General features: G+C 39.1%; 1 protein-coding gene across 1 annotated transcript in view; it reads left to right on the top strand.

Annotated features, from left to right (window-relative positions):
- Window positions 1-13,820, top strand: part of LOC106535725 (serine/threonine-protein phosphatase 2A 56 kDa regulatory subunit beta isoform) — a gene marked incomplete at its 5' end in the record, with an annotated part of 38,879 nt that extends 25,059 nt beyond the window's left edge. Inside the window, 7 exon segments of the mRNA XM_014032793.1 lie at window positions 440-548; window positions 3,928-3,981; window positions 7,046-7,096; window positions 7,186-7,305; window positions 7,572-7,699; window positions 8,049-8,150; window positions 9,689-13,820. Of these exon segments, the coding sequence (XP_013888247.1) occupies window positions 440-548; window positions 3,928-3,981; window positions 7,046-7,096; window positions 7,186-7,305; window positions 7,572-7,699; window positions 8,049-8,150; window positions 9,689-9,917 (793 nt within the window). The 3' untranslated portion in view covers window positions 9,918-13,820.
- Between the last annotated feature and the right edge of the window lie 1,345 nt (window positions 13,821-15,165).

Genomic DNA, 15,165 nt, shown 5'->3' with positions numbered 1-15,165 from the left:
TATATATATATATATATATATAAACTTTGGCATTAATTGTTTTTGTTCCTACAACAAGCTTAATTAAAAAACAAACACGTTTAGACTAATTAGATAAGGGGTGTGTGATCCTGGTCCAGCAGGGCCGTTATCCTGCATGTTTTATTTGTTCCTCTGCTCCAACACATCTGATTCAGTGAGTGAATCACCTCTTCATGTTCTGCAGAGGCCTGTTAATCACTTATTCATTCAAACCAGGTGTGTTGGAGCAGGGGAACAAATAAAAGGAGCAGGGTAGCGGCCCTCCTGGACCAGGATCACCCACCCCTGAATTCGATGCATCATTTAATAATTCTTGGAAGAGATTTAATTTGAAAGGAAACATTTGGAGCACGCCTGTTCCACCACCACAGCAGTGAACGCAGTGGGATGAGAGTTTTTCTTGTCCTCTCTGCTTCAGCATCATAAACGGCTTCGCTCTGCCTCTGAAGGCCGAACACAAACAGTTCCTGGTGCGAGTCCTCATCCCGCTCCACACGGCAAAGTCCCTCTCCATCTTCCATGCACAGGTGAGAACAAAGACCTGAACACACCAACATGTCCTGCTGTACTCAGAGGGTGGGAAGTTCTCTGTTTTCTTTTAACGTCGATGCTGCCATGAAAGCCATTTGCTTAATTGTCTGTTAGCAAAACATCTCAAAAACCACTAATAAAACTATACAACTCATTTACACCTGAGGTCAACCTAATTCAAGATGGCCACCACAGCTAATCGTCTTTAGCAAACATAAAAATGACAACAGTTCAGTCAGTTTTACAGATATGGAGCTATAATTTGGTCTGGTAGAGAGTCAGCCCGACACAAACTATGAGCACAACTCATGATGAGGATGAAACTCTAAATGTGAGAAAATTAATTTTGACTGAATAAATGAACAGAAAGCAGAGTTTTCTGCAATGTGTCAGATTGACCACTAGGAGGTAGAATTGAGTCAAAGATGCTTTCATTTCAGTGTGTGTGTGTGTGTGTGTGTGTGTGTGTGTGTGTGTGTGTGTGTGTGTGTGTGTGTGTGTGTGTGTGTGTGTGTGTGTGTGTGTGTGTGTGTGTGTTCATCATATTATTTGACGACACAGATGGTCATCTGTTTTATTTGTGTATCACATTATTTGCTTATGCAGAGGGTACAGTTTGTTCCTCACAACCTTGTCTGCGGTTTTTGTTGATTCTAAGTCCCAGCATCGCTGCGTCCTACATTTCTCCCTCCGGTTCACACACATTCATTATTCACGCACGCACGCACACACACACACACACAACTTGCTTTGACGGGGTCACCGGGGACACAGGAGCAGGACTGACCCACTTCTGAGTGTAAATTTCAAAACATGATGTTTAAATGATCTCAGAATGGTTTTAATAATTTAAAGGCTTTTTTTGTGTCGTTTGTTTTTGCTGAATTGAAAGAACAGCTCTGGATGCAATCACGAATCATAAATCTTCAATAAGTTAGTATTTGTAGTTATACAGTCCACCTCGGTTCATTCAGAAATCACACAGAGGCTTAGAGTAGTCAGAACTCTGTCCTACAGACCGATGCAACTCGCGGCGCGTGATTGGTCAGAACTTTGTGGGCATGTTTGTTTATGTGGAGCAGCAACGTCTTTTCTCCACAGCCTTTTGTTGAAAATGGTCGGCTCCCAGAAGCCGTTTGTTTATGGTATGTTCACAACTTTTTTCCATCTCCGCAGTTAAGAAAAAAAAATCTTGTCTATATATTTAGCCTAATGCTACGTGTGCTACATTAAGAGTGCTGTGGGAGGGATTATGATGATTCATCCCTCGTGTCTTCTATGTAACTATGGCTGGGTCTAAATTCAGACTGTAAAGACCGGATAAAAGCAAGTAGGGGTCTCTGCTGTACATGTTGTCTTGTGGGCGGAGACGGACCTATTCATGATGGGCGGAGATCTTGATGTGGGCGGAGATGGCCCTACCCGTGATTGGTGGAGGTTTTGATGTGGGCGGAGTTTTCCCGAACATTGACATGTCTTGTGGGCAACTTAAAAGAGGAAGTAATAGTAAAAAATATGATTTATTGACTGTCTAGGTACAGTTTAAAACTGAACAATGACTCAGAAATTTTTTTGTAAAAATGTAAACATAATTTGACTTAAAATTTCATGCGGCAAGCTTCTTCCCGTCTCAAATTAAGAGTAATATTCATATTCTTATTGATTTTTAGCCGTAGTTTTATGGGCTGGTTGGGGATGTTTTGACCAAACCAAATGTTACACATCTCTCCATGGTTGTGGCGTTCAAATTTTGTGGAGCTAGCACCTTCCTTTCTCAAGTTATGATTATAAAATTAATCTTAAAAAACATGTTGCTTCCTGCCCGACTCGACGCAAAGCTGTAATGTAAGTGGTCGGCACATTCGGCCTTCGGAGGACCCAGACCCTGAATTTGGACACAGCCTTTGTTGGAAACCAGCCTTAAGCAACCCGGGTTAATGGGTCTTGTGAATCTACTCTTTTCCTCAGAAAAAGGATTGGTAAATAAGTGTTGTGTTGAACAAAGCATCCTGGACAGATCATTAGAACACTCCACTACCAAAAGTCCATAGTTGTAACATTAGCACAAATTTTTGTAATTTGCCCGTTTTAATTATCCATTTTCTTTACCCACATTATTTACACAGAAACAACCAGGTACTATTTAGTTACCAGCTAACTTAAACACGAGTACATTGTTTCTAGAGAAAACTCACTTGTGCACAGAGAGAACAAACTCCACCTGGAAAGACTCCAGGTTTATAAATTAGTGTTCTGCTAGGAGAGTCTAGAAACTGCTGTTTGAAACTATTTAAAAACTTCAACCCGCTCAGACTACCTGTTAGCTCGTCAAATAAAAATGACTGAGGTCGTTCGATTAGCTATCCACCACAGGTAAGATACTGTCTCCACAGAATCCCAATTCAGGAGAACGTTACAGAAAGGTTTCATCGTGGCGACTGAATGTTGGTAAAATCATCTCTTTAGCAGCTTTAACAGACTCGTTGTCTTTAATCCTCAGTCACACATCGGCCTCCAGCAGCAACAAAGCACAACGTGACAACAGACTCCTACATATTTACCTGGAGCCCTTCCTCTAATGCCTCTGTAATACTTTTAATAGTTTGACCTCTTTATTATGCTGCAGCTCTTTTTCCTGCTCGGCTTAACAGATCTGTGTCTTGTTTTTAAAGATTATTCTCCCTCCTTAACTGTACTCCTGACACAGTGTGCTGCAGGTAAAAGAACAATAAAAAAAAGTTGCTGGACAACAAGAAAACGAGACAATTAGAAGTAGAGAATGAAAAAAACAAACAAACATCACAGCTTTGGTTTGAATAAATCAAACAAAAACGTTAAACGGACAAAATAAAACACGAGGTCTGAACTTCACCTGTGACATCACTCCTTCCGAGGTAAACACAGAGCCTCCGTCGCCTGGTGCCCACTCGCCGGGGCAACCGCAAAACACACCCGTGCCCACACACACACACACACACACACATTGAACAATAGGAAACGACTGCAGCTCAGAGGAGAGCAGAGCTGATGCAGCGATAATCTCTTACACAGAATTGGAAAAACTCGTCATTCTCATCTTCAGCATTTTGTAATCCTGAGGGATGAAGACTAAGAACCGTCTGACAGCTCGAGGGAGCGTGGGTGGTTATGTGTCTCTGTCTTTGCTTTAAGTTCACATTTTAAATTTTAAATCTATATAGATCAAACAGACGTTAACGTCAGGCAGAATAAAAACAACAGTTTTTAAACAATTTCATTTATCAAAAGAAAAAAAAACTATCCAAACTGATCAGACGTTTTGTGAAACTGCACTCAAGTTTTTGTTTTGTTTTCACTGACATCTTGTTTTAACAGCAGTGTTGTGTGTGTTTACAGCTGGCCTACTGTGTGGTGCAGTTCATGGAGAAAGATGCTACGGTGACTGAATATGTAAGTCTGTTTCTTCACAACAGAACAGTAGAAACCTCTGCTCACCTGACTCCTTTCTAACACGTTACTTTTTGTTACGTTTTGTTTTTATACAACTAGATGTCCTCTGCAGTCCTTGTTTATGGCTTCTGTTACCACCTGTTCTTCATTAGTAGTTCCGCTAATTTGCTAATAGCAGAACTAGCTTCTCATTTAGAGGATTAATTTTTTTGCTGATTTAGGAAACGGCTATTTTTATTTTGTTTATCCTGAATTAAATTTAAAAAATTCCCTCTTACAACCGTGTTGGATGCGTCAGCTACCGTGTGTGTAGCATGTAGCATATTTAGCAGCTAAAAGTCAAACGAAGAGCATCAAAAAGAAATAAAATAACATTTAACAATATTTAACAAATACAAAAAATTACTATGTATAACATATGGTAGAGAAAGTATTTGCTATTTGTTGTTTGACTAACTTCAAATGGTATTTATAAAAATATAAACTTGATATAAATGTTTTTATTCTGAAAGAGTTAAACTGGAAATACCACAAGTTAGACAGAGATGATCCCACACACCTAAATTAAACCAGTAGAAAACAAACAACAGGTTTGTGTCAGCTGGATGGAGATGAAAACCTCAGACAGACTGAGTGCTAGTCGTCTTAGCGGTTAGTATTAGCTTTCACATTTTGTTTTCATTCCATTTAGCGTTTAGCACTAGCGGAGCACACCTGTTGTCACTCAGTAATCACACTTCTCATGGTTTTATCAGCTCTGTTATCCGCCTTGCTTGTTGCTATTTGCTGGTTCTGCTGTTGACTTGAGCTACATCTACACTGCAGGTCGAATCCTGGATTTATACTATATGCGTCTCCGCTCCGCTGCGCTGCGGTGCGCAGGTCGCAGCTGTTCGTTTCTGTCTCGATTTATACAGCATCCGTTCTGCTCCGGTCTGACCGAGAGTGTGAAGGAAGGAGATTGCGCGATAAATCCTGTGATGTGGAAGTCAGAGCAAAAAATAATTAATTCTGTGAAAGACGAACTCTAAACACAGCTGAAAACATTAATATAAAGGCTTATGATATCTATGGTTGAAACTGTATCGCTGTTGTCCTTTTGAAACTTCTGATTTCAAAATAAAATCCACGTGTATCGTGTGTGTACACATATGCTTCATGCTACATGTTACCATCTGCTTCCCAAACAGAACGATACATTCTGACAGCATTTGTGTAAAAATATATCCATATATTCATTAATATAGCTGCAATTTTGACATTATTCCGACAAATTATTCTGCCTAATAGTGTTTTATTTTGAAAATACAGATGTTGTGCTCGTTTCTTTTGCTGTTGGTGCGACGTAATCTTTCAAAATTGACTCCGGCGCGGCTCCGGCGTCCGACAGAAATAGGATCTGTTCTAATTTTGCCGGATCGCCGTCCACTCACCGCCGCCCTGCGCAGCCAGTGTAAACACTCTCAATTATTATAATGGGTGCGTATTTGCTGCAGAGGTCGGACCGGAGCGGAGCTGGAACGCATGTAGTGTAAATTAGGGGGAACAGATCTTATTTTTGTCGGACGCCGGAGCTGTGCCGGAGTCAATTTTTAATGATTATGTCGCATCAACAGGAAAAGAAACGAGCACAACATCCGTATTTTCAAAATAAGACACTTTTAGGCTGGACAATTTGTCGGAATAATGTCGAAATTGCAGCTATATTAATGAATATATGGATATATTTCTACACAAATGCTGTCAGAATGTATCGTTCTGTTTGGGAAGCAGATGGAAACATGTAGCATTAAGTATATGTGTACACACACGATACACGTGGATTTTATTTTGAATCACGAATGTTTTCAGCTGTGTTTGGAGTTCGTCTTTCACAGAATTAATTATTTTTTGCTCTGACTTCCACATCACTGAATTTATCGTGCGATCTCTTTCCTGCACTCTCTGTCGGACCGGAGCAGAGCGTACACTGTATAAATCGAGACACAAACGAACAGCTGCGACCTGCGCACCGCAGCGCAGCGCAGCGGAGACACATATAGTATAAATCCGGGGTTAATGGTCTCATATGATTTTTTTACTCAAATCTGTTTCTTTTTTTTTTTTTGCTTGGTTGTTCGCATTAGGGTTGGGCATAATCGTATCGTGTGCAATTAATCGTCAGAAAAACATTAATCGATTATTTTTTGGCACTTGACGATTAACACGATTAATGCCACCAGGCAGACTAACCTCTTGGTGCTCCTTTCTGCTTCAAATATAACAAACATTAAAAAAAGTTGTGTAATTTATTTATCTATCAACACAATTTAAAGTTTGATGTATAGCCTGAAGTCTGTAATTTTGACACAATTTGGAACAGATTTTAATGAAGAGCCAATTTTCTCCCTATAAATTGGTCATGTGACCAGGACATAAGGGTGTCCAGCGACTCCAGGGGATTAATCGTCAAATTAATCGTTATCGGCTAAATACCACAATTAATCGTGATTAATTTATTTGCCAATATTGCCCAACCCTAGTTCGCATTACGATTTAAATACGACCTCCATCAGACTCCACCCCCAGAAGACATGACGTCACACGCAGTACGCTGTTTACAGAAAGAATTATCAACATTTCTGTTTAGTAGCACATATAAAACAGATGTGGTTCAGGTTAGAAAAACTTGTTAGGTTTAGACTGTCATAAAAAAATCCAGTTACATTTCACATCAGCTGTAGTCTGAATGTAGCACAGTGTTATTAAAAACAGAGTGTCTGAATCAACACATCATCCATCAAATGATTTAAGATCTAAAATTTATTCTTGTAGTTTGGCATCAAGTCTGTTTGTGTTAAATTGACTTCTGTTAAATATTTACTTTCCGATGAACCAAACTGATTATATGAACAGTAATGTTGTGATTATGTGATTTATTTTGTTGATTCTTTAACATGCTTTTTAAATCAATAATGCGTCCAAATTAAAGAAAAATAAAACAGTGTGATGATGACATTAGACAGAGGGTACAGATGAACACCAGCAGGAGTTTCCTGTTAATTTGATTGTTTCTGTTCTGCAGATTATCAGAGGGCTGCTCAAGTACTGGCCCAAAACCTGCACCCAGAAAGAGGTGAAGTAAAAACAGGTTTTATTTCCATTTTTTATGCCTCCTCCTTGTTGTTGTTCTGAACCACACATATTGTGTTTGGGCTCGTTCAGGTGATGTTTCTGGGGGAGATCGAGGAGATTCTAGACGTGATAGAACCGTCTCAGTTCATCAGGATTCAGGAGCCTCTCTTCAAACAGATAGCAGCCTGCATCTCCAGCCCTCACTTCCAGGTGAGTGTGGCGGCATTTCTGCTTCTGCTAGCTTTTTGTGTTTGTTTTATTGTGGTTTTTTTTTTTTTCTGTGCTCCAGTTCTGGGTCTCCTCAGGTTTTTGTTAAATAAATCCTCAGTTTTTACTCTGGCTCCTCGTTTCATCCTAGTCTAAACAAGATTACAGTAATCTGTGTCTACAGATTTATTACAGAGAGTAAAACAAACTATAGAAGGAGCCAGTCGGCAGATAAAGTGTTAATTTTTTTCCCTCTCTGTGCGTTTCAGGTCGCAGAACGAGCTCTTTACTTCTGGAACAACGAATACATCCTCAGCCTGATCGAGGAGAACTGTCAGGTCATCCTGCCGCTGGTGTTTGCTACGCTCTACAGAGTCTCCAAGGAGCACTGGAACCAGTTAGTACCTCACAGAGACTTTATTTAGTGGGTCTACTTTAGGTGGTCTTTAATCCTGAGGCTGAAGGTTGGAGCTCAGGTTTGGGTCAGGAAAGACGCCGGCTATAAAACTTTATGTTCTGATCAGTTTTGGTGTATTTTATAAGTTCTGTAACGAGTTCACTGACCAGACTTTAGTCAAATCTGAGGATTAAAACTTAGTTTAAAATTAAATTAGATTCAATTGAAGTATCATATAAACTGCAGTATTTAACAGTAAAGTATTTCCACTGGTTTTTACTTTACAAAATGTTTTTTAAAGCTTCAGTCTCTCCATGATGCTCAGATTTATTGTCTGTTTCTCCTTCAGGACCATCGTGTCTCTGATCTACAACGTGCTGAAGACATTCATGGAGATGAACAGCAAACTGTTTGATGACCTCACCGCCTCCTACAAAGTGGAGAAACAGAAGTGAGTGTGACTCACCGTCTTTGTCTCGTTGGATACAACAGGGACAACAAACAGGAGTCGAGTCTGAGGTCCTTTTCTCTTCCACCTCCTATGAAAATGTTATTTTTACACCGACCGCACGGCGCTTTTAGATATACATCTAACCGTAGACAATAAATACTGAAGGAAAATACAATTTATTACAGGAGTATAAACTTTGGAAATAATGTTTTTTTACAGGATGAATCTCAGATCTGTTAGAGAGTGTGTATCTAGTTCCTGTGTTTTCATCAGCTGGACTTGTAATAAATTAAATTCACTGTGAATCTTCACCCAAACCAAAAGAACATAATCAGTAACATTAAAACAGGCAGTAATCCTAAATTTAAAAAAAAAATCTCTGCTCATGTTGGCCCACGTTAAATATGAGCAATCCAAGGATAAGTTAAGGTGGTATTTTACAAAACTAATTGAGTCAGAACTGAGAGAAAGCTGGCCATTTTTTCATCGGAGTGTGCGGCCAAGCATGGTTCGCAAAGCTGTATTATTGACCGTGCACATGATTTTGTTGCTCACCTCGGCCTGTTTTGAGCCCACTTTGGTAAAGTTTGAGATTAAACCTACAGAAATACAGTTTAAAAGGGGGGTTATTATCTATTTTCCACATGCATCATTAATTCTAAACCACAATCAAGTAACTTTGTTACCTTCAGTTGTTATGTCGTATATATTTAACGTCTTGAAATTGGTTTAAGAACCTCCTATCGTTTCCAACATTCCCACTTCAGCACATCAATTCTTCGTGCCATTTACAACCTTTCATGGGAGTGTTGGATTTTGTTGTAAATAAAGAAGCAACATTTTATATTATTGGTTACTCCAATGATCCCACGTCGGAAAGTAGGTTTTGTGTTGAACCGGAGCGAGTACAGAGGCTCTTACAAGAAGTTTCAGCTTGGTGATATATCTCTCAGTCATCCTCTCATGCATATACGTAAATGTTAAGATACTTTTAGCAAAAAATAAATAAATAAATAAAACTATAAATCATCATTATGAAGCTGTGTTTTGCAATGAAATCACAAACAGCCACTCTTTTTTTAAGATACGTTTGCTGGTCTGGTGGAGCTGTGGGGGAGGGGTCCTCTTTGGGGCGGTGGCTCAACTGCAGACTGAGCTCCAGGGAGGAGCTTTGTATAAATAGGCGGAGCTTTGTACCAGTAAGCGTTTTAGGCAGCTCCACGTCTATAGGAAATTCAGAGATTTCTCAAACACACATGAACGAGTCAAAGTATGTTTTTGATGAGAGAATTACATTGTAACAAGAAATAAAGCTCAAAAAAGTCAATGTTGCATAATACCCCCTTTAAAATTGAGAATAAGCAGACTTTATAATCATTTTTTAAATAGTTATATTAGCATGGTTTTAGATGTGGACATTAGGAGGTGTAGAAAACAGGTTGTTGTTTCTGCACTTCTTGAGTTCAGCTTAAAACACCTCTCTGTGTTTTCTTTCTGTTTGCCCGCCTTCGTCCCGTGTCCCCCCCCGGCCCGTTCAGGGAAATGAAGCGGGAACGGGAGCGCATCGAGCTCTGGCGAGGCCTGGAGGAGTACCAGGAGCGCCGGATGCAGATGCTGACGGAGGCGGCCAGGAACCAGCGCAACCTCCTGGAGAGGGACGAGAGAGGGGACCCCCTGAGCTCCTTGTCTCCGCAGACGGCTCAGTCCGACCAGCCTGAGCCCAAACCCAGCGGGGCCCCCTCTGGAGCTGGGGAGAGCGCCACCTAGGTCCTGCTCCACCCCCCCACCCACACAGGATAAGGGGGATAGGGTGGTGGGGACTTGAGGTTGATGTTGTTGGGAGACAGAAAAAGGTATAAAATAATTTCTTTTTCATCTTGTGTCATCGAGGAGGCAGCTTCTTGTAAAAAAAAAAAAGGTGCGATCTCTGTGACGCGACACCGTACCTTCTTTCTGGCAGCGTTGTGTGAAACTGGTTCACTTTTAGCTGTGCACACATCATGTCTCAGACCAGAAGATCTAAAGGTGCGAACTGTCCTTTTATTTATTCGAGCTTAGACTCAGTAGCTGGCTCAGTTTAAATCAGCTGTAAAAACAGGAGTGGCCTCGTACGTCACCTTCAGGTCCCAGAGATGCACAAACAAAACAAAAAGAAGCAATTTCACACAAATGTCCCAAAGCTACACACACACACACGTATTTACTGTAAATATCAGAGCTACAGAGGCGTATGCTGGTTGGACAAACCTCACACAGCTGATTCAGACGCTACAAACACACACATTTACTGATTCACAAACATCCGGTTGTGGCGCCAACTCCTCTCCCGATCTGCGCGGCTCCACCGAAACACAACCCGAGGTTCCTTAAACTGCAGCTGATGATGACCATGATGATATAAAGTACAATAATGTTCCTTCTTCTTACTCGTTACTCTACTACTCTACTCTAAGTACTACTGATGTTTTTATATATATACATATGTCTGGATATTTCTGTAGTGTATTATGGGAGAAACACTAGTGTAGCAGAAACCATAAAGAGGAAGGCCGACGTGAAACTCACAGTGTGGTACGAGGCCATAACTCGAGTGCTGAAATTCAGCAGAATGCCCCTTTAACACCTTGAAGAGGGGAGGAATGAACTGGGTTCTCCACGGTTGTTTTCTTTTATTTTGAAAGGTTTGTGGTGTGGCAGGAATCTCTGAACAGTCCTGGTTTATCTGCTAACAGTGGAACTAGCCTCTCATTTAGCAGATTAGCTATTGTTTTTTTATTAGATATCATTAATTTTAAGTCCACTAAAAACATCACAAGTATTAAACTTCTATTTTTATGCCATTTATCACAAATTAGATAAAAATGATCCCCTCTTATAAGGGAGTGTCAGGCACTGTGTGTAGCATGTAGCATCTTTAGCAGCTAAACGTAAAACTAAGAACTTTAAAAATAAATCATTTAACATTATTTAAATAACAAATAGATAATTGATTACATTTACAATGTAAATACAAACTCGATCAAAGAAATGCTTTTATTCTGAAAGGGGTAAACTGTAAGTATCAGAAGTTAGACAGAACTATAACTGGTTTTAATTGGTCGATTTGCCACAGATGATCCCACCCACCTTCAAATTAAACCAATAACAACAGGTTTGGATCAGTCCCACCAGTCTCCAACTTGAAGGAAGTGAAGACGGACAATCGTCTTAGTGGTTAGCGTTAACGTATGCTAATTTAAAAAAAATCTGTTTAGCACTTTAGCATTAGCTGAGCTAAAATTCTTGTTTAATGGATTAGTGAAAAAAAATCTCAGTGAAGTTACAGACGGACTAATGAAGGACACCACAAGCTTTTCAAAATAAAAGAAAAAACCTGGTTCTGACCCAGTCTGTGTCCGTATGTCCGGCCGACCTGAAGCTGCTAGATGGTGAAGATGATCATTTCATTGTGAAACAACAGAATTTGTTCATTCTCGTCCGATCATTATGATAACGTGACTGGAGAGAAGAAGGGGGAAAAACAGAAAAACATTATTTTAGCAATATTTTCATTCTTTCAGGATAATCTGTGTGTTTCTGAAGGAGGGAAACAGGAAGTGACGAGCTTCCTCTAGTTTGTCCTCCTGATCATTCTCACCATGTCTTAAAGGTACCTTCTTTGTAAATTAATTTGATGAGAAACGATTTTAATTTGTAATTTTGTTGTTTTTTTTTCCATTGGTTTTTTTATGACTTTGTTCATTTTGTGGAAAACCGACAATGATGCTATTTATTTTCTATTTGATCAGGAAATGTAACCAGGTTGTGTGTGTTGAGCGTGTGTGTGTGTGTGTGTGTGTGTGTGTGTGTGTGTGTGTGTGTGTNGTGTGTGTGTGTGTGTGTGTGTGTGTGTGTGTGTGTGTCTGTGTGTGTGTGTGCCGATGATGATGGAGAACGAGAGGAAACGATGATCTCTCTGCTTCTTTTATTTCTCGCCCTCTTCTCCTTTTCGAGGGACTGGGTTTGAATTTGAATGTATTGTAAAATGTTTTTGATTTGTTGTGTTTTTTTTTATGCTAAAACACGGAGCTACCTGTCAGCTGCTTTGTAACAAACGGTCACTTCACGCCTGAATCAACAAAGTTTCAAAATCACTTTTATTTTCAGCCAAAAGTGTGAAAATTCAACCTTCACCAAACTGATTCTTCTGATTCTACAGATTGTTTAAAAGATATTAAAGTTTGGACCCTCTTCTAGCCCCCAGCTTTAAATAACGGTTGAGTAGAAAATCCCAAAGATGAGATGATTCAAGGCAACTTAAAATTTTAAAACAAAACCTTTTAAAGGAGACATATTGTGCTTTTAAACCCTTTTTCACATATAAACCATTCATTTGGGGTCTTTATAAAGTGGAACTGCAACACTTTGGTCTGAATTATCCTTATTTTAACTCCACAAGCCCCGCCCCTTTTTTGGGGTGTGTCTCAGATCAGCTCGTTTTGAGGCTGTCTCTTAAAAATAAGACCCAAACTGAATATAAAGCCGTCTATGCAGCATTAATTAAGCTTTTCTGCATTTCTAGAGACTCAAAGTACAACAAAATGTATTTAACGGCTAAAAAAGTGGATTTTGCATGATAAGTCCCCTTTAAACAAACAAATGTCCTGTAAAAACTGAATCTTATCTCCATGACACTCAACTCTAAACCGTTTAAACTAAAACAAATTAATACAATAATTGAAACTTTCAGCACTCACAAATAAGTTTTATATAACTTTTAAAAAGATTAGAGCGACAAGAACGAACAGGCTTCACCCCGAGGAAACTCAGATCTGCTCCTTCCCGTTGCCACAACACGTTAAAGCTGTTGAACGTATTAGTGAGTGCTGACAGTTTCAGCTTTTATCAGCAGCTTTAACAGTGAACAGAAGCTCCACACAAATTTGATTTTGAAACTTTAGTTTGATTCAGGTAAAAAAAAAAAAAAAAGACGACAGCAAAATGGCCAAAAAGTGTGAATTCACTGGCACAAACGTTTTTATTTTTTAAAACCTTTTTTTTGTACTTTTGTTGCAACTTGTTGGATTTAAAATTGATTGTTACTCTCAGCCAATCAGCTGGAAGAACCGAACCCTTAAATGCATTTAATGTTTTTAAAACCCCAGATAATTTCACTCGTTCAGCACTGCTTCAAAACGAAGAGAGGAGGGAGGGGTTTTAGACGTCCAAACGTTGGTTTAACCGTCATGTTGTCCTCTCTTTGTTTATTGGGAGGAACTTAAAGGCTCAGAAGGAAGGTGGGTTGAAGGCGAAACTCAAACAGGAAGTAAAACGAGCGGAGGAGACAGAGGAGAGGAGATGAGATCGACGCGAAAGCGCGGCAATAAGTCAGGATGAGAATATAAAGTTCATAAAACCTACGAGCGCATTACGTAGCAACTTCACAGAATCTCTAGATTTGCACTGTCTGCCCAATGATCTGTGTTTGTTTTTGTTGAAGATAAAAAAAAATAGAGAAGATGATAAAGAGGATGATGAAGATGTATATTTTGGGGACCAACACATCAGCGATTGAGGGGTGGGGGGTGGGTTTGAATGTAGAGAAACTTACTGTATGTTACATAACAGGGATGTAGAACGGACAAAAAAATCTATGTGCTAAAAAAAATGAAACTTCACTTTGAGAAAACACTCAAGAGTCTGTGTCGTTTTTCTGTGTCTGTGTCGTCAGTATTCAAAACTTTTAGTTTGAAATTTCTCTAAAAGCACCGTTCTCAAACTGTGGTACAACTGCTCAGAAAAGTTCAATAAGACGTTCATGTTCTTGATATTTTTGGAAAATCCATTCCTCTAGTTAACCTTTGTGATAAAAATATAAATAAATCTTTATTTGTAAAGTGTATTTTTAACAATAGATGTACTGAAGCTGCTTTAAAATAGAATTTAAAAAGCAAAAAAAAAAAAAAAAACTTTAATCTGACTAAAAGCAACTATAAAAGTGATTGAACTCATGAAACATTTGGCAACATTTTAGTTTGATGCATCCTGGGATCAAACCTGCAGCCTCAGGATTATGAGACCGAGATACCAAACACTGATCTACCATGATCCCCAAAACAATAAAACACTTTTCCTTTAAAGGTATCATATCATGCTTTTATTACTTCTTTTTCACGTCTAAATCATTCACTTATGGTCTATTTAAAATAAAACTGCAACACTTTGGTCTTAATTCCTCGTTTTTGTTGCTCCACAGACTCCTTGCTTTCCTTGCTTAACCCCTGTTCTGAGTTGCGCCTCAGAGCAAGCTGTTTTGATGCTGTCTCTAGATATTTCACACCCCGCCCCCTCCAGGTCGCTGAGCGTTCGACTCCACCCCGTTCGGCCATATTTGTAGTTTCATAACAAAAACACAGTTATCTACCGACTAAAAACTGTTTTTAAGATAAAATAAGATAAGATAAAACTTTATTGATCCCACAGTCTGGAAATTTGCACATTACTGCAGCTTAATACAAGAGAGGCTGAGAAGAATAATGAAAGATTAATAAAAGATAACAAACAAAACCCTACAATATACACGTGATATATAGTAATGTACCAATGCACAATGTATACACATATACATAAACACATATGCTTATTTATATACATATATAAACCGTAAAGTACAGTACAAAAATGAATGTATATGAAGGTGCATATTAGTGATGGCAGATTGCAAAAAAGTATAAGGATGTCAACAACGGTAGACTTGTCAATCCAGCCTTACATGTATGAGCCAGAGTCTGACCTAGTGCAAGACACTCAGAATAACAAACCTGCAGAACCACGTCTTCAAACGAATGTGTCACAATGGTGTGTTATTTATTTACACACTCTATGTCCTTATCTACACTGGGGAGCATAGCTAAACTAAAATACATGCATTTGAACTACTATTTAACTACTATTATATTATATAATTTACTTTTGTGATCAATAAAGTATTTTTTAATTGAACAACTGCAATATACTCACACTCACTGTACAGATG

This window comes from Austrofundulus limnaeus, unplaced genomic scaffold (assembly GCF_001266775.1).
Source record: "Austrofundulus limnaeus strain Quisiro unplaced genomic scaffold, Austrofundulus_limnaeus-1.0 Scaffold1543, whole genome shotgun sequence".
NCBI classification, from domain to species: Eukaryota; Metazoa; Chordata; class Actinopteri; order Cyprinodontiformes; family Rivulidae; genus Austrofundulus; species Austrofundulus limnaeus.
Note: the sequence above shows the minus strand (reverse complement) of the source record. Positions and strands in the feature narration are given on the sequence as shown.